The sequence below is a fragment of the Triturus cristatus genome, chromosome 1_1, assembly GCF_964204655.1.
Source record: "Triturus cristatus chromosome 1_1, aTriCri1.1, whole genome shotgun sequence".
In the NCBI taxonomy this organism is placed as follows: domain Eukaryota; kingdom Metazoa; phylum Chordata; class Amphibia; order Caudata; family Salamandridae; genus Triturus; species Triturus cristatus.
This window is the reverse complement of record NC_140579.1, coordinates 555,142,488-555,162,951: the sequence shown is the minus strand read 5'-3', so window position 1 is coordinate 555,162,951 and position 20,464 is coordinate 555,142,488. Positions and strand designations below refer to the sequence as shown.

The following is a 20,464-nucleotide window of genomic DNA, read 5'->3' as shown; positions in this document are numbered from 1 at the left end:
GCCGTTCCAATATGTCAAGGCAGGCCACAACTCTACAAGACCTCATCGCACTACACTATGTGACACTGCTTTACACAGTATAATATCATTATACACCTTAAAAGAACTGCTGCCACACACTACATGTTAAAATTCCCAAAAATATTCTGACCAATATATCTACATGCTTCTGCACGTCACACTTAACAAAACACCTACTAAACATCTACTATATACCACACCAAAAGATGCTGCACTTAATTACGGCATATCATACATCACACCATGCTGCAAAACCCCACTGTACCACACAGTATCACTCCAAACGACACACCAACATCGAATTCCTAAACTCCATTTGTGCACTGACAAAACTCCAAGTCAATGCAGTTGCAGTTAGGGGACTCGTCCTCATCGTCTTGTTTGTCCCTGTATTTTGCTGATATTGAAAAAGAAACACCTTCCATTACACATTCTCTTAAGGTTACATGCTCATTCTATTCGCTTTTGCGGTCTAAATATTAATTTAACATAATTGCTAGATGCCGGCAGTATCTCCTAACATTTATAAACTGCCACAAGAAGGCATGACAGACGTTGTGTAAACACCTACATAAATATCACATCACACAACACATCATGCCAACCATTACCACATCACCCCATACCACATTTCATCCACCACATCAGACGACCTGACCTCATAATGCAACGTTACAACACCATTACATTCTACTCACCTTCACGCTTAACTTCACAGACCACATCATGCCAATCCTCGGAGTGCACCACTCCAAATCACACAAGAACATGAGACACCATTCATTATCATCCAACCATACAAAATAGCAAATACAAAAGCGAAAACTGCAGTTAAGGAGAATATCAAATGCGTTGGAGATTACAAAAACATTCATAAATAATGTTTTAGTTAGTTTCACTTTTCATACTTACTGACAGGTCATTAGATCATGTAATTTAAACAAATGCATGGCATTTTCACCAACCCATGTATTAAGTGAATAATTATTTTATATAGTTTTAATTGCCTTAATAACAAATTATGCTTTGTTTATACCTTCATCTCACCCCAACCTACTACACTATAAGAGCATAGCATACTTAAGTATAAGGAAACAAACCAATCAGCACCCCGATAAGGAGGGTATCACCAGAGAACATGCCAAGATCTGTATGTAGCTTAGCATCCCATGATCTGCCATGAAACTGACATGATAAATACTACCCCACCCACCACAATTCACTCCCCTCTAAATGGAAGTTGCAACAGTGACACACAATGATCACTACAACTGTTGCAATTGCACAAGGAGGAAAAATGTTGGCTAACATGCGCGTCACTCAGCAGCAGGCCCAGCAACTTAACAAAGCGTAGGAGGGAAAATGGCCGCTGACTTGCATGTCACTCAACGAGGTATGTGTCACTCAGCAGCAGGCTTAGCAACTTCCAATGCTATTTGGCCGTACAGCGGAAGAGGACAAATGGCCGCTGATGTGCACATCAATAATCTGCAGTTGCGTCACTCCACACGCAGGAATGCCGACTCGCAGCACATCCAGTATGGCCGCTGCTTCTCCTGAGCACTAGACCGGTAACCACAATGCATTTACATTTCATGCACCACCGGTCAATTCAGCTATCATCCTCCGGATCACACCACCACAGGTTGGTTCCTCCAGACTTCCATGCTTGAGAACAGACGTACACACTTCAGGATAATTTAACATGGAACTACTCCCTTAAAATTCCAGTCCAGGGTGTACATCAGCTTACTGTTTCTATGGATCGCACCCCCCACTCTTCTGCATCAATGCTCCGTCTGCCAGCACCTCTCCACCCCATCCTCATCGCCATTGTTGGAAAAATAAGAAGCCTTCAACGCAGGTTAGGATACAGGAAGACTTATTTATTTGAGGATAAGATCCTTACAAAGAGTGGCACCAGCCTGTGGCATTACATAACAAACAACTCTCCAACTGTCCCTCCTAAATGCCTTCCCTAGAACCATGGTCCCCACATTCCATGTTCTACATTCTACCCCACAAGAACATTCGACTTCTACTTGTTCTACCTACCTGTCTCTAGCCCACATTTTGCATACTAATTGCACTATACCTGGGCATTGTAAAAAGGACGATCACATTTAACTAGAAAACCCTGAAGTTTAATGCTGTGGTTATAGCAATCCACCGCCTGAACTAAGCAGTACATCACACACAGAGTGAAGTGGACGAAAACTCAAGACAATGCCCCTCTAAGAAATCTCAGTCTATGGGTTTGGTTTTAGGGCAATCATTGCTTGCCTGAGCTGGTCTAAGGTTTGGTTGCTTGAGTATCAGGGACTTTCCAGTTTCATGTGACGTCTTTTCTGCCAGTGTCAGTATTTCTAGAATGTGAGGTATTCTTGTGGCCTCTTCTTCCGTGGGAATTCTGACATGAATGATCCTGTGAACTCTTATAGTCCACTGAGCCAAATACTGCTGCGGATTAATCAGAGGTTATTATGACCAGAGGTATTAATCACGAAATTCACATTAAATGTAAACCAAAACCATCATCTGGGGAGACACAGTGGATCAGAATACACACTTATGCATTGCATATAAGGTCAGCATTGCCTTACCTTGGAAACACATCTCTGTTTGAAAGGCGCAACTCCTATCACATTCATCCACTTGCATTCTGCTCAAGTGCCCACAGGCCATCAAACATATGCTACTTAGAAGAGGGTTCCAGCACAGACCCAGCCACACTTGTCACATTGACTTTAGGAGTTGGCAACAGAGCTATCAGGGTCATGCTCCCAATGTCTTGTATCCAAAATCGACTGCCCCCTTCCCTGGCCCGCACTGAGGACAAAACTTGTCATGCACAGCCCTCATGACAATTAGTGAGATTAAAAGCTCCCAAAATCAACCACTATTTAATAACAGAACAGTACTATCCTACGAAAAGAGGTTAACTAACTTGTATACAACACACAAGTTGCAGTACCACCATCACTCCAGCAAGAGGGGTCTTTAAACCCTGAAACTGCTTCCCTTTTGCTTCACCACCTCACCCCACAACTGACACATTTTTGGACCCTGCAGCATCACTTACCCACAAACATATGTGCAGAATCTGTAACAGTGGAGGACATAACTACTAGATCGTCCTAACTTCCTTGGCTAGAGTTTGGAGACAAAGAGGACCGCTACCTGTCCGTTCAATAAGAGCACGGGTGCGGTGCCAGGATATTGTAAATAGCGCCTAGAACACCAATGTTTAGCCAGATTCTGATTGTGCTACGGGTGAAAGGCGAGAAGGCCAAGAGGGGTGGCCATGGCAGTCTGATTATTCAGAGAGAGCAGGTGAAACATCAAGTTAGAAAATCACTTCATGAATTATTTTTACTTCCTAATGGTTGTTTCACTGCTCTTTAGAGCATACAGAGGTGGGTACTGTAGCCTCATGTGGAGTCTGCTGTGCACTATGGTGTTGTGTGCAGCCCGAGTGCGAGACATTGTATCCCTTATTAGATTGGGTCGCATGGAGACCTGAGATTGGGGCGTTGTAGCATCAGACAGGTCGCCTGCATCAGCGAGATGGATGTAGCCTCAGTTGGTGGTGTAACCTGAGGTGAACTATTGGGTACCACACGGCGGTGCAGATGGAGGTGTAGTTATTGCTTTGCCAGGCTTTCAGTCTCTCGTAGTGGCATTGTTGTGTGAAGAGGGTTCGTGAATATATACACATGTATCAGAACCCCCCTCCCCCTCGTTCACTACAAGAAAGTCCGGGTCCCTAACTTTCTGTGACCTGGAATTTAAACTCCTCCAGTGTGATGAACTGTCTGGTCACCGAGTTGGGAGGTTCACGAGCCTTTTACCCGCAGCCTTCCATCCATGTAAGGCTTTAGGGGCGTTTCAAAGGTCAGAGGAGCCGGGCGGTCGGACAGACGCCCCCTTGCACGTTTTGCACCGTCTCCATACAGTGTTTTGCGCTGCACACTGCAATTTTAGAGTCATGGGGAACGCCTAGCGTTCGGCGTCAGGTCCCATGGAGGCTAAAGGTCAGAAAGGGTCTTAGACGAGCAGTGAATGGATGGTCGCTGGGTTTGAATCTGGGAGGGCGCGAGGGGGCGCGGCTGAGGTGCATTGGAAGAGTTGAGTTGTGGCTTTCATCTTCCATGTTGTAGATTGCTGCCCCGAGCACTTGGAGAGCTCGTGCTGATAAGACACCACGCCTCCATCACGCTGCACATTCTAGCTGCACTCAGCCTGCAATTGTCGGGGCGGTACGGTTATCACCCTGTGTACTCATTCCCCTTGCGCGGTGTGCAGGGTGTCTGGGCCCACCTCTCTCTGACCTCCCGCTCTCGTCTCTCCCCCTCACTGTCTCAAGGAGGAGGGGGGGGGGGGGGCACGTAGACGCGCCACGCACTTTCAGCTTTTGACATGTCGTCGGTATCTTGGCAGCCATCTGTGTTAATTGAGAGCCCCAGGTAAACAGACGGGGGCAGGTAATCCCTTCACTGCGGAGATTGTTGCGGAATGTGGGCCGACGGCCCAACGGAGGTTTCGGCATGCCCAAATCTGTTTCCTGGTGTAGTGTAAATAAGGCGGCTTGTAGGCAGCCTTATCGACCGTAGAGCAGGTCGGGGCAGCGTGAGGTAACACAAGCTGCGGCTTGGCATCCCGTGCGGGGCAGGGACTCGCGCTCCTGAAAGCATGCACTTAATGGAAATATGTGAACAAAGTCCCAGTGTGTTCCTCCTCCCAGTGCCAGTCACTGGTTCTATAAGAACATTCCTCTAATGTTAAACCTCGGTTCCCACAGCCCACGCTCTCGCCTCACAGGTAGGAACGAGCACTGCCTGAGCCTACCACCTGCCTCCCGTCGCCAAGGAAGGGGTATTGTTTCACCAATGTGCCACCGATTTCAACACCTCCCTTCACTCTGGCAGATTTTTTATTATTTGTTATTTACATAGCTTTATTGATGATTTAAAGTTCATACCGAATCCAGCTTGTCAACATAGCAAAAGAACGCATAAAAATGGTAAAAACACATAAAATGTAATTTTATACCCGTACATTCAATAAAGTTTAAAGAGGCATCTATGAACACTAATGGAAAGCCACGGGATTGCAACAGTCCCAAAATGAGGGTAAAATCAAAAGTAAAGTTAGGTGCGGGAAGGGAACATGGCAGGGTCAATAAACTACCTGAATGCAGCTAGACGCACAAATTGATAATCAAAGCACGCTTAAAATAGTCTGTTTAAAAACGTGTATTCCTTAAAAATATTGTTCCAATGTATGCACTCACGATCGCGAGAAACTAAGAATAAGTATATAAACATACACACGTCCTGACAGATAATTCTGTGCTACAGGTTTGGGGGTTGTTAAACAGTATTTATACAGCAAGGGGCTTTGTTTTTAATTATAATGTGAAATCAATAAAGATGTATCTTAAAACTTGCATAAATCATAAAGTGATAAGAGTCTATATGTTCCTGTGCATTGATCAGAGTGGTGTTGATTTGGGGGAAAGAAGCATGGTGTGAGAAGTTACCCGTACATACTGCTCAGTGGCATTATTCCTGCTATGAAATGAACACTTGTCACCCTCCATCTCTACCCCCCAATCCGGACTTAATTCCAGGGTTAAGGGTATTTTCAGATAAGCACGTCACTGGCTTGCTACTGCTGTCCTTTCCCTTACAAAAGTAGTTCGTGATGTGAGAAGAAAACTTTAAATCACCATTTTGACCCGCTTGGGGGCAGTAATTACTGTTGTAAGACCAGTGCACCCTTCACCAATTCATATATTTGTCCACAGCCACAATGTGTTGCGTCCCTCTCTCTGGTAGTCATTTTTGCTATCGGAAAATGTCCAAATTAAGGCACTTTTGGAAACACAATCTAATTTCGATCTGTGAAAAATAGCCTTTGGAGATGAACGCTCACCTCAAAAGTTCTGTTCTCATCGCACCATCCTCTTAAGTCTCTTTAGGCTCATCCCAGCTATGACATCTTGAAGAGGTAATTGTACTCGTGGTATGCACATCCGTTGCCCTCAGATTATCTAGGTCTTCCTCTCTTAAGCGCTGTCCTCCAACTGAGCTGTAATAATTTAAGCAGCCTATAAGATCAACTCACAGAGCTGTCTTGTTCTGTAGACTACCAGTTGAAACCGGGTTTGTAAGATTTGTGGCAAAGATGCCACTGAAAACAGCTCAGGTCCAACTAACAGAAACATGGCTCTTTTCTCTGATGATTTAAGCTGTTCTAGTGGACGCCTCAGTCTCCCTGGTATATTGAGGCCTCTCGCTCGGCTTCAGCACTCGGCTGGCCTGGCCTACTGAGCCTTCTGGGGCTTTGTTATGCTGGGGCACCTGCCAGTTTGCATTCCATATCCCTGGGTTGAAGGCCGGGGCTCTGTTGACAGTGGATCTGAAATGGAGGAAGAGGCCGGATCCACTGAGGTTTACACAACTCAGTGCACGGACCAGCGGACAGAGCTTGTGGACAGGCACTCGGAGAAAGTTGAAAGAGAAGCTGTAGGAGAGTAGGGTCTGCTATCCTATGGTCACCCCAAATTTTTGCTTTTTGCTTCACTGGTTTTTGACATATTGAGGCTGTGAGCCTGCCAATCAGACCCCCAGCCTGCTGTTCTCTCTACTAAATTTACACTATGCACCCTAGGTGCACAACCAATTGGAAGTGGATCACCCTGTGAGCCCCTGTACCAGTGTACACTAGGTACCCAGGGCATTGGTGTATCTAAGGCCTACCAGGGGCTGAAGCATGTATTGTGCCACCCCTGGCCTAACAAATTTGACACAACTGGCTGATCACTCAGCTGGGGTAAGTTGGTGTAACCACCTCTTACTTAGGTGTAGTATACCTATACCTAACCTTAAATGGGACACATGTTAACCTATAAGTCACTCCTATGGCAGGCCTTAACAATCCTGAAGGCAGAGTGCTTGGTTCCATGTGAGATGGTGCTCTGGCATGAGCTGAGCCTGTCTGCAGTGGTCGGAACCATTTCCTTTTCTACTGTTTCCAGATATCGTCATACCATATACTCTTAAGTGCATTATGAACCTCGCGGTTAAATGCTATCTTTGGTTTGGCTTTATCAAAACATGTCGAGTAAGGTGTCATACGAATTGGAATACTAACTCCTCGCCAATTCTGGCGACGGGGTTAGCATTCCACCCTTCTAGAGGGACACGACATGTACAGTACCTGAAACCCGGGTAAAATCAGACATAGCCTCAGCTCCACAAAATGGATGCTGCCACCACAGACACAAGTCTGCCCTCCTGCTGCTGGGAGTCCTTCCAGCTTGGGAGACGTAGACAAAGGGTTTCCTGCCAGGGGAGGTGCGTGCACCACCCCAGACAGGATTTTGTGTATTGGTCAGGTAGGGCTTGAAAGAAACCAGACATGCCTGAGGCTCACAAGGAGCCTCGGTGCATATGCCAGTTCAAACCGGTCCTGGGGCACACCAGCCCTGGACCTGGGGCGAGCTGGACAAAGGATTGGGGGTGTAACCACCCCCCTTCCTGGTCCCACCCTTAGGGAGGGACCTAGCAGGTAGTCCGGCCCCTAGAATCCGAATAAAGGTAGGAGCTGTGTCCTAAGACTTTAGACATCCTGGAATCAACTTAACTACAAGAAGAAGACGGGAACTTCGACGCTCTGCCGCACAGAGGACTGAAGCCAATCTCCCCTGTGGTCAGGGAGTGACCACCTTGCTAACGCAAGCACCATCCAGCGAATCAACGTCTGCTTTGCCGCCGCCTCCCGCCGGAGCCCGAGCCCAGAGACTGACAAGACCTGGACCTCCAGACCTCTCACCGCCCGATCCACAGTCCCTGAAAAGAAGGAACCCGTGGAGGCACCGAGACACGTGGAGCCAGCCATCTTGAAAAGACCACGACAAGCTGCAAGCGCGACAACCGAGGCTCCCTCCAAGTTGTGCTTTGGGTCCTGAGAAGCCCAACACCCGAGCAGCATCTGCACCAAAGGTGAGCCCTCCAGCATCTCCATGATCTGCGTGGGGCCCCTCTGCATTTTGCCACTCGACGCGCCTAACCGGTTGCTGGCCCGTTGGCTAGTGGCCATCTTGGCGACGAACTTCAAGAACTACACCGCTGGTCTGGTTGCTCCAGACTGGCCCTTGCTCCCCTCCAAAGGAGCAGTCCTTCTGACCTTGCTGGTCAGAACCATCAGCTTATTTCGTTCTCCACAACAATTGCTTTTGCCAAGGCTTGTTTGCTTCAACCAAGTCGCTGACACCGCCGACAGCGAGAGCCTGCGTGGGACAGCTCGTGAACCGACTCCTGGACGTCGTCGACCTTCAGGGACCATGTGGCTGCAGAGACAAGCTGCACCTCTCCTCCTGTTTGCACCCGACATCGCCTGGTACCCACCTGGTGCCACGCTGGTCACTGGCTAGTGACTGTGAACACTGTCCCCTCTGCTTACAGGTCTTCTACAACTCCGATCCACCCTTGGATCCACCGCATCCCTTCCGGACCGACCGCCTGCAGCATCTTTGTCTTCAGGCTCCATTGAACATATAGAAGAAACCCGACGCACTTCGAGACCTATGCACCCGCTTCCTGTGGGTGAGGTAAAGCTGGCACTCCGGTGCCCAAGTGTAGAGTATCATCTCTAGTGTCTGTGTTTCCAATCTTGAGTTCATAGTCCATCCGGAAGATCCTTTTTGTAACTTTTACGCACCCATTGAAAACCTATGGGAGCCCGCGTGTGACTATTTGCTCTGCACACACAACCCGTGGATCTCCTGGTCACTAACTAAAGTTAGCTCCTTGTAGGCCCAGCGATTCTAGAGGCCCTAGGCCTTTTCCCTTTTCTGTCCGTGGTACTTATACCACTATTTTAGTATATGGTTCGAGTGGCCACCAGGGCCTATCCATATAAAGTGCAACTTCTGTGTATTCTAACGTATTCTTGTTTAACGATTTGTGCTCCTGTGCTCATAAAGAGTCTAGGGGATACTTTGAGAAATAAATACATATATATTTTCAATATATATCTGTGTGGTGTCCTTTCATTGGTATAAAGGGGGGTTACATTTGGTAAAACAGCCTGCTTAACACGCTTTGACGAGTTTAGCCTCAAAGACTGCTTAGCCTACGCTACCACTAGGGCAGCTAGTCCGAAAAGGTTGACTTACAACCACACCATAAGGGTTGCTTGGCATGGTACAAGGTGGTCACTTTAACTAGTGAACATCATATACCAGGCCAACTTCTCACATTGGTGAGCAGCGGTTGGATTTGAGCTTGCTGTGTTTTACCTCTGTAATCTCTTTGTTACCAATTGAAAGATCATACAGGTACCTTTAGGTACATATAAAACAAGAATAGATATACTTAAGTTCTACTGAACTTAGTTGTTGTAGAGCAAAGGGAGTAGCACACCCTGACTACAACTACTAGATAGGTTTAGTAGGAAAACCCAAGTGTAGGTAGATTGCAACACATCCACCCACACTTAAGAGCAATGGCTGGGGCAGAGGGGTCCAATGTACCCATCTCTGTTGAGAGTGACCCCCAGAGGGCACCATCCATCTTTGCTACCCTAAATCAAAATGAGCTCAGGCAGTTGGCAAATATCAGGGGCCTTAAACAGCCCAAGAATCCTACTTCTGCTGAACTCAGAGAGCTTTTACAGGCTGATGAAGAACAGAAAGCTCTCAGGAAAGCCTCCCAGTTAGGCCCCTTAGGGACTGGAACAGGAGGCCCCCTTCTGAAAATGCTACTGAGGTACCCCTTTCCAATAGTCACCCCTTAGATGAGATTCATACTACAGAGGATGAAAGTGAGAAGGGTACTGATACAGAAGGTAGTGAGGATGAAGGGAGAAATAGCCCAGTGCCAAGTGTTATACGTGGCCCAGCTAACTTAAGGCTACTGGGGACTGACAATGGGATCACCCCATTGGATCTCCCTAGTGGACTTAACCAGGGGCTTGGGAGGCAAAGGAATCACTCAGGTGAATCTAATGCTTCTCATGCCTCTAGAGGCTCTCAAGGTCACTCCAGGAGAAGGATGACCACCCCTCAGAGGAGGGAACATGAGGCCAGAATGCAGGAAGCTCAGCTGAGAAGCAGGAAACAGGAGCTAGAAGTAGCTCTGATGGAAGAGAAACTGAGTAAGGCTAGGCGACCTAAAGAGAGTGGGTCTATACCCACTGGTGGCAGCATTGTCCCTAAGGACAAAGATAGGGTCTTTGATAATAGGAACCTGTCTAAGGTTGTGCCCCCCTACAAAAGTGGGGATGACATCCACAAATGGATGACTGCTCTTGAGAGAGCCTGCAAAGTGCAGCAGGTTCCTGAAGACCAGTGGGCAGCAATCCTCTGGCTCTCCTTTGAAGGAAGATGCAGAGATAGACTCCTCACTGTTAGGGAGGAGGATGTCAGAAACTACAGAGTCCTGAAGAGTGTCCTAGTTGATGGGTTAGGCTTAACCACTGAACAGTACAGGTTAATGTTCAGAGACACCCAGAAGACTCAGGACTGGTCTGAATACATTGAATGTGCCACTAAGGCTTTGGAGGGTTGGTTGCTGGGAAGTAAGGTATCTGATTATACAGGATTGTACAATTTGATGATGAGAGAACAGATTTTAAATAACTGTCAAAACCAGCAACTGCATCAACACTTGGTTGACTCTGATCTGACCTCTCCCCAAGAATTGGGAAAGAACGCAGACAAATGGGTCAGAACCAGGGTTAAGCAAAAGAACCAGAACCAGGGCCAAGGGGGTGATCAGAAGAAAACAGACCAAAAGGGTGGAGATCAGAAATCTAAAGACCAACAGGGCCCCAAACTAGTACTAAAGAGGGTGGGTCCCAGCCTAAAGGGAAGAAGAAAGAAGGTCAAAAGAAACCCTGGTGCAATTCTTGCAAGAATACAACTCACTGGACTAGTGATTGTAAAAAGGGTGGAGCCCCCAACACTGTTGCCCCTAAGGCACCTGCTCCCAGTACTACTGTTAGCAGTGTTGGTCCCTAGACAAAGGGTGTAGTGGGAATCACTATGGGAACTGAAGGAGATTCTGACTTAGACAGAACCCTGACCCAGGCAGTCCTGATCTGTGATGGGGACATAGATGTGTCCCTGACTGTGAGCCCCAGTAACCTGGGCAAGTACAGACAGACTCCTTTAATTAATGAAAAAGTGGCTCAAGCCTACAGGGACACATGTGCCAGTGTCACTATGGTGACACCAGGCTTTGTGGACCCTGGACAGTACATACCAGGTGAGAATTACCAGGTGACCAATGCCAGCAATGCCACTACTTCACATAGTGTGGCAGTTGTTAACTTCTCATGGGGAGGGGTAACTGGCCTCAAAAGGGTTGTGGTTAGTGCAGACCTCCCAGGAGAATGTTTGTTGGGCAATGACCTAGAGAGTTCTCTATGGTCTGAAGTGGAGTACAGGACACACGCAGAGATGTTAGGTATATCACCACATGTCCTTGCTGTGACCAGGTCACAGGCCAAAAAGTGCCTTACTGAACCTCAGGTCTTGGATCCTGGAACAATGGACCAAGCACCTACCAAGAAGAAGAACAGGAGGGTCAAGGCTGTGCCTTCCCCCCTGCCTCAGAGTGATGATCAACCTTCCCAGGAAGCTGATCTAGAGAACCCTGAAGGAACTGTCCCTGAAGAGCTTGAACCTGATCAGGTTGAGTTTCTGGGGACAGGGGGACCTTCAAGGGCTGACTTGAGGCAGGCTCAGTTATCCTGTCCCTCTCTTGAACCCCTCAGACAGCTGGCTGCTGCTGAGGCTGCTGGGAATGCTCAAGGTACCCATAAAGTGTATTGGGATGAAGGGCTCCTTTATTCAGAGGCTAGAGACCCCAAGCCTGGTGCAACCAGGAGGTTGGTTATACCTCTGCAATTTAGGGGCTTCCTTCTTACCTTGGCCCATGATATTCCTTTAGCAGGACACTTAGGCCAGAACAAGACTTGGGACAGGCTTCTCCCTCACTTCCACTGGCCTCACGTGAATGAAGATACCAAGGAGTTTTGTCGCTCCTGTGTGACCTGCCAAGCCAGTGGCAAATCAGGTGGCACAACAAAGGCCCCCCTAATACCACTACCTGTGGTGGGAGTCCCCTTTGAAAGAGTGGGAATAGATATAGTGGGTCCCATGGATCCTCCCACTGCATCTGGGCACAGATTTATACTGGTGGTAGTGGATCATGCCACCAGGTATCCAGAGGCAATTCCCATTAGGACCACTACAGCACCTGTTGTGGCCAGGGCCCTGCTGGGAGTATTCTCCAGAGTGGGGTTTCCTAAGGAGGTGGTTTCTGACAGAGGTACCAACTTCATGTCAGGATACTTGACAGCTATGTGGAAGGAATGTGGTGTCAACTACAAGTTCACCACCCCTTATCACCCACAATGCAATGAGCTTGTTGAGAGATTCAACAAGACCCTAAAGGGTATGATCAAAGGATTACCTGAAAAGCTCAGGCGAAGATGGGACATCCTTCTACCCTGCCTTCTGTTTGCTTACAGAGAGGTACCACAAAAGGGGGTTGGCTACAGCCCCTTTGAATTGTTGTTTGGGCACCCTGTAAGAGGCCCACTGTGTTTGGTGAAGGAAGGATGGGAGTTACCTCTCAAAAAGCCTAAGCAAGACATAGTGGACTATGTACTTGGTCTCCGCTCCAGGATGGCTGAGTATATGGAGAAGGCATCCAAAAACCTTGAGGCAAGCCAGGCCTTACAGAAAGCTTGGCATGACCAAAAGGCTGTCTTGGTTGAGTTTCAGCCAGGACAGAAGGTATGGGTGTTGGAGCCAGTGGCCCCAGCAGCACTCCAAGACAAATGGTCTGGACCCCATACAATCCTGGAAAAGAAGGGAGAGGTTACCTACTTGGTGGACCTAGGAACTTCCAGGAGTCCCCACAGGGTACTCCATGTTAACAGGTTAAAAGCATATGTTGACAGGGCAGACATGGGCTTGCTCATGGCTACAGATGAGGGACAGGAGGAAGAGAGTGACCCTCTCCCAGACCTTTTGTCTCAGAACCCTGAGGATGGTTCAGTTGAAGGAGTGACCCTTGGAGGCAACCTCACTGATCATCAGCAGACTGAATGTAGACAAGTTCTACAATCATTTCAACACATGTTTTCCTTGATACCTAGCCAAACTGACTGGTGTACCCATGTGGTGGACACTGGTGACAGTCTGCCTGTAAAGAACAAGCTTTACAGACAACCTGACCACGTCAGGGACTGTATAAAGGCTGAGGTACACAAAATGCTGGAATTGGGTGTCATTGAACCCTCAGAGAGGCCCTGGGCTAGCCTAGTGGTTCTGGTCCCCAAACCTCACACCAAAGATGGCAAGAGAGAGATGAGGTTCTGTGTGGATTACAGAGGACTCAATGCTGTCACTAGGACAGATGCACATCCTATTCCAAGGGCAGATGAGCTCATAGATAAACTGGCTTCTGCTAAGTTTTTGAGCACATTTGACTTGACAGCTGGCTATTGGCAAATCAGATTAGCTGAGGAGTCTAAGGCCAAAACAGCATTCTCAACCCCAGGTGGGCACTACCAATTTGTGGTGATGCCCCTTGGTCTGAAGAATGCACCTGCCACCTTCCAAAGGTTGGTGAATCAAGTCCTTACTGGGTTGGATGACTTTTGTGCAGCATATCTTGATGACATTGCTGTCTTTAGCTCCACCTGGGAGGATCACCTGATCCACCTGAAGAAGGCTCTTGAGGCTCTGCAAAGGGCAGGCCTCACTATCAAGGCCACTAAGTGCCAGATAGGGCAGAGTAAAGTTGTGTATTTGGGCCACCTTGTAGGTGGAGGCCAAGTTCAACCACTGGAGAGTAAGATACAATCCATCAAGGACTGGTCTCCTCCAACCACCCAGACTCAAGTTCGAGCTTTCTTGGGCTTGACTGGGTACTACAGGAAGTTTGTTAAGAACTATGGGTCCATTGTGACTCCTCTTAATGATCTGACATCCAAGAAGATGCCCAAAAAGGTTCAGTGGACAGTAAGCTGTCAAAAGGCATTTGATGACCTGAAGGAGGCCATGTGCTCTGCACCTATCCTGAAAAGTCCTGACTACTCCAAAGAGTTTATTGTCCAAACAGATGCTTCTGAGTTGGGTGTGGGAGCTGTGCTGTCACAACTTAATGTAGATGGTCAAGACCAACCCATTGCTTTTATTAGCAGAAGGTTGACCCCCAGAGAGAAGAATTGGTCAGCTATTGAGAGGGAGGCCTTTGCTGTGGTGTGGGCCCTGAAGAAGCTGAGGCCATACTTGTTTGGCACTCACTTCAAGATTCAGACCGACCATAAGCCCCTCTTGTGGCTAAATCAGATGAAGGGTGAAAACCCCAAACTGCTTAGGTGGTCCATTTCCCTACAGGGGATGGACTTTACAGTGGAGCACCGGCCAGGTACTGACCATGGGAATGCAGATGGTCTCTCCAGGTACTTCCACTTAGGACATGAAGACGAGACTGGTCAAGGCTAGTTTAATGTCCCTGCGTGTGGGGGGGGGGGTTGTGTAGGAGAGTAGGGTCTGCTATCCTATGGTCACCCCAAATTTTTGCTTTTTGCTTCACTGGTTTTTGACATATTGAGGCTGTGGGCCTGCCAATCAGACCCCCAGCCTGCTGTTCTCTCTACTAAATTTACACTATGCACCCTAGGTGCACAACCAATTGGAAGTGGATCACCCTGTGAGCCCCTGTACCAGTGTACACTAGGTACCCAGGGCATTGGTGTATCTAAGGCCTACCAGGGGCTGAAGCATGTATTGTGCCACCCCTGGCCTGGCCTAACAAATTTGACACAACTGGCTGATCACTCAGCTGGGGTAAGTTGGTGTAACCACCTCTTACTTAGGTGTAGTATACCTATACCTAACCTTAAATGGGACACATGTTAACCTATAAGTCACTCCCATGGCAGGCCTTAACAATCTTGAAGGCAGAGTGCTTGGTTCCATGTGAGATGGTGCTCTGGCATGAGCTGAGCCTGTCTGCAGTGGTCGGAACCACTTCCTTCTACTGTTTCCAGATATCGTCATACCATATACTCTTAAGTGCATTATGAACCTCGCGGTTAAATGCTATCTTTGGTTTGGCTTTATCAAAATATGTCGAGTAAGGTGTCATACGAATTGGAATACTAACCCCTCGCCAATTCTGGCGACGGGGTTAGCATTCCACCCTTCTAGAGGGACACGACATGTACAGTACCTGAAACCCGGGTAAAATCAGACATAGCCTCAGCTCCACAAAATGGATGCTGCCACCACAGACACAAGTCTGCCCTCCTGCTGCTGGGAGTCCTTCCAGCTTGGGAGGTGTGGACAAAGGGTTTCCTGCCAGGGGAGGTGTGTGCACCACCCCAGACAGGATTTTGTGTATTGGTCAGGTAGGGCTTGAAAGAAACCAGACATGCCTGAGGCTCACAAGGAGCCTCGGTGCATATGCCAGTTCAAACCGGTCCTGGGGCACACCAGCCCTGGACCTGGGGCGAGCTGGACAAAGGATTGGGGGTGTAACCACCCCCCTTCCTGGTCCCACCCTTAGGGAGGGACCTAGCAGGTAGTCCGGCCCCTAGAATCCGAATAAAGGTAGGAGCTGTGTCCTAAGACTTTAGACATCCTGGAATCAACTTAACTACAAGAAGAAGACGGGAACTTCGACGCTCTGCCGCACAGAGGACTGAAGCCAATCTCCCCTGTGGTCAGGGAGTGACCACCTTGCTAACGCAAGCACCATCCAGCGAATCAACGTCTGCTTTGCCGCCGCCTCCCGCCGGAGCCCGAGCCCAGAGACTGACAAGACCTGGACCTCCAGACCTCTCACCGCCCGATCCACAGTCCCTGAAAAGAAGGAACCCGTGGAGGCACCGAGACACGTGGAGCCAGCCATCTTGAAAAGACCACGACAAGCTGCAAGCGCGACAACCGAGGCTCCCTCCAAGTTGTGCTTTGGGTCCTGAGAAGCCCAACACCCGAGCAGCATCTGCACCAAAGGTGAGCCCTCCAGCATCTCCACGATCTGCGTGGGGCCCCTCTGCATTTTGCCACTCGACGCGCTTAACCGGTTGCTGGCCCGTTGGCTAGTGGCCATCTTGGCGACGAACTTCAAGAACTACACCGCTGGTCTGGTTGCTCCAGACTGGCCCTTGCTCCCCTCCAAAGGAGCAGTCCCTCTGACCTTGCTGGTCAGAACCATCAGCTTATTTCGTTCTCCACAACAATTGCTTTTGCCAAGGCTTGTTTGCTTCGACCAAGTCGCCGACACCGCCGACAGCGAGAGCCTGCGTGGGACAGCTCGTGAACCGATTCCTGGACGTCGTCGACCTTCAGGGACCACGTGGCTGCAGAGACAAGCTGCACCTCTCCTCCTGTTTGCACCCGACATCGCCTGGTACCCACCTGGTGCCACGCTGGTCACTGGCTAGTGACTGTGAACACTGTCCCCTCTACTTACAGGTCTTCTACAACTCCGATCCACCCTTGGATCCACCGCATCCCTTCCGGACCGACCGCCTGCAGCATCTTTGTCTTCAGGCTCCATTGAACATATAGAAGAAACCCGACGCACTTCGAGACCTATGCACCCGCTTCCTGTGGGTGAGGTAAAGCTGGCACTCCGGTGCCCAAGTGTAGAGTATCATCTCTAGTGTCTGTGTTTCCAATCTTGAGTTCATAGTCCATCCGGAAGATCCTTTTTGCAGTAACTTTGTAACTTTTACGCACCCATTGAAAACCTATGGGAGCCCGCGTGTGACTATTTGCTCTGCACACGCAACCCGTGGATCTCCTGGTCACTAACTAAAATTAGCTCCTTGTAGGCCCATCGATTCTAGAGGCCCTAGGCCTTTTCCCTTTTCTGTTCGTGGTACTTATACCACTATTTTAGTATATGGTTCGAGTGGCTACCAGGGCCTATCCATATAAAGTGCAACTTCTGTGTATTCTAACGTATTCTTGTTTAACGATTTGTGCTCCTGTGCTCATAAAGAGTCTAGGGGATACTTTGAGAAATAAATACATATATATTTTCAATATATATCTGTGTGGTGTCCTTTCATTGGTATAAAGGGGGTTACATTTGGTAAAACAGCTTGCTTAACACGCTTTGACGAGTTTAGCCTCAAAGACTGCTTAGCCTACGCTACCACTAGGGCAGCTGGTCCGAAAAGGTTGACTTACAACCACACCATAAGGTTTGCTTGGCATGGTACAAGGTGGTCACTTTAACTAGTGAACATCATATACCAGGCCAACTTCTCACAGAAGCGCTGTATTATTTCTTAATCCAGGGGATTTAGTCAACACTTTTAATTAGCGATATGGTGCCAGAGATGGGGATTTTCTGTGATCTTTGTAAAGCACAGGCCAGCCAAGTTCGGGTGTCTGGCGGCGGCAGCGCTAGTTCACAGGCACCATGTCCTGTAATCTTTTGTCCTAGGGAATTGACACACCTAATCCCACATGGAACATGGTTGTGAAATTGGAAAGGTCGGTTTACGCAAAGGCAGCTTCCGTAGAAAAATTGAACTTTCAGCTTTTGAGATACGCCCATCGTCATCAGACTTTATAACATCTTCCCTAACTAGCCAAAACGTAATTTTGCACCACATTTTACAGTGGTCAGTGGTGCATATTGTCTTTGTGACTTTCTGTATGAATAATAAACGTGAAAAGGATTGCGCCTTGCTATTTTCAGAGCGTCTGCGATATAGCCCTTACAAGAAAGTTCTTATGCGTAGTGATGTTGCTTCTAATTTAGTTTAGTGTCGCACTGCCCCATCTGTTGCTCCAGGGAGGTAGGTAGGTATGAATGAGTGGTGTGGTTGTAGATCTTATTCCTGATGTCACACATTGAGGGTTGCAGCATAGAGAAAAAAATTAAGAGATATTTGGTGCCCAGGTGGTGCCACCCAAAGTCAAGGCGTATTGACTTATGAACATGAGGCTCTAAAAGAAGAGTATGGCTGAGGCAAAAGCAGTGACATGTTCAGCTCACGCCAGAGGCGCAACTAGAGCCAAATTTCGGGGGGGGCTGAACTTTAAGCAATAGGCAGAGTGGAGCTGCAGGGGCTCCTAGAAGGGGTGAAACAACAGCGAGGCCTCATTAACATGCAAATGGTCTTTTAAAGACCTGTGAAGTGCTCGGGTGCGGCTGCTTTTTTGCCCGGGAAGGTGTCTCATCCCGGGCTGCCACACACGACGGGGGGGGGGGGGGGGCTGAAGCCCTGTGAGTCCAATGGGTGTTGCGCGCCTGGCTCACGCCAGATGCTCTGTCTGAGACTCCACAGTTTTACTCCCAGCATCAGTTCTACCGCTCAGGTGTACCAAGTTCCCTCAGAGTGGCTTCCAATGCATCTATCCTATCTTTACTTAACTTAGCCAAAAGGCCAAGCAGCGATTAGTTTCCAGCACATCTTGATGCCTGTGTGACTGTCATTATCTAATGTGGTACCTGTGGTCCTAGTTCCCTTGGCAAAAGCCAATCTGGAATGCGCTCTCCTTAATTACTGCTACTATTGACCCAGACTTCAACTACAACCTTTGCTGATGTGCCAATAAGTCTCATATTTTAGAAGACCCCAACAGCTGTGTCAGGAGGCCAAAGGATGTCACTGGTGTGGTTTTCAAAGGGCAAAGAAATGGTGAAAGGAGCGCAGTGTTATTCTGGAAGTAGAAAAAGACCAAGAAAGAAAGAGAGAGAGAGAGAGAGGGTTTTTGTTTTGTTTGCGGGTTCATGCACAACTTAACTGTGCTACCAAAAGAACTCTCTTTTTATTACAAAAAAAATTGTAACACTTAGACAATTTTCTTGCAAAGGATAAATTGGGCAGAGCTTGGCATGCAACCAGTTGGAAATGTTAGGCCTTTGCAGTAGACATGGCGTTCCCTTCATTGATCGATGGTTAGCTCTAACCAGGATAAATTAAAAAGTACTGCTTTGTACATTTGCACGGTATGTGCTCGCCTGGCATGTGTGGGCTGCGGGACGTAAACTTCTAGCCTGAATGTTCTTTTTCCCTATCCAATTTCTAAACATGGTGATCTGACTGCATCATGGCCCAGGCATCTGATCTGTTTGTGTTTTTTTTGTCCCCTTCTCCTACCCAGAAATGGCAAGCCCTCAGCGGTACCTGGGAAGCAGCCTGGTAGCCTGGAACAACCTGGCCATTACCATCACCACACCTTGGCACATTGGGCTGATGTTCCGCACACGTCAACCAAACGGCATCCTTCTGCGGGCCTCTGCTGAGCTGGCATCCACCATCACCCTGCAGGTAGGTGGTTTATGGCGTAACTGCAGGCACACGTGGGTCATACAGGGGGTTGTGGATGGATAAACATCTGAACTCCTAATCTTGCCCTCTACAATGAAGCTTGCTGTAGCCTGGATTACTAGTCACCCCCGTCCAGAGCACGTGCCACAAACTGAATTTTCCCTTACCTCGTAGGCAGTTGTCCCTATTACCCTGCTCAATATAACAGTGTGTCGACTTATGAATGATAATTGGCAGTATCTGGCTCATCAAGCTTCCAACCCTGTGTGATGCAGGTTCTATAACAACATTTTCAGTGAGTGGTCTCGCCACTTTCCCTAGGAATATACCACAAAAATTCACACTCCAAAATGGCCGCTCGGATTAGTGTCCTGCTCATCCTGTGCTTGCCGCTCCTGTTCCAGAGCACGTGCTCCGAGCCGCCCACCCATGTTCTTATAGGCAGAGGCCTAAACAGTGCTTAATTTGAACCGGTGGTTTCCGGTGCTAGCACCAGCACTCCACACCTCATTTATGATAGTCTGCCACGTGGTAGCGCTGCTCATCTTATTTAGGGATGAGCAGAACAACTTTTGTTTATAAAAACAATACACATTAAAATTGCTCCTACCTGCCTCCCCAGCCATTCCTTTAGCTTTGGGGATTTGGAATAATCTGAACTGTCGCACTGGCAGGCAAGAGAGATGATTAACAGTTGTTTTGGTACCCTCATTGACAGCGATGACGGGCAATGGGTGGTGCCAGCTGCTGGGTCCTCTTGGTCACGGCCCTGGCGCTTATAATTTCACAAACTTATCACTGTTCCGAAATCATCCCAGGCATGCCCTCGCTTTATCGTGGTGCCCCCTGCGTTCTAACCGGGGCGACTTGAGCCCGTCTCTGCATAGAGCTCCGCATAGGCCCCCACCTGTGATCGCCTCCATCGCTCGGTTGATTCAGGGCAGTGCAGGCTGCACAATAGCCCCAGCTAGTGCTGCGTCTCACCCTTGGCCTTGCACCCACTCGTTCGGTTCCATCTCTGCGCCTCTCTGCTCGTTTGCTACATTAGGGACTTTGTCAAAGGGTACATATGCCCCTTTTTACATCCCCGTATACAACATCTGTCTCCTACATC

General features: G+C 48.4%; 1 protein-coding gene across 1 annotated transcript in view; it reads left to right on the top strand.

The window, feature by feature from the left end:
• Nucleotides 1-20,464, top strand: part of CELSR2 (cadherin EGF LAG seven-pass G-type receptor 2) — a 691,477-nt gene that overhangs the window by 468,392 nt on the left and 202,621 nt on the right. Inside the window, exon 9 of the mRNA XM_085643385.1 lies at nucleotides 19,184-19,350. Within this exon, the coding sequence (XP_085499511.1) occupies nucleotides 19,184-19,350 (167 nt within the window). The remainder of the gene's footprint in view (nucleotides 1-19,183; nucleotides 19,351-20,464) is intronic.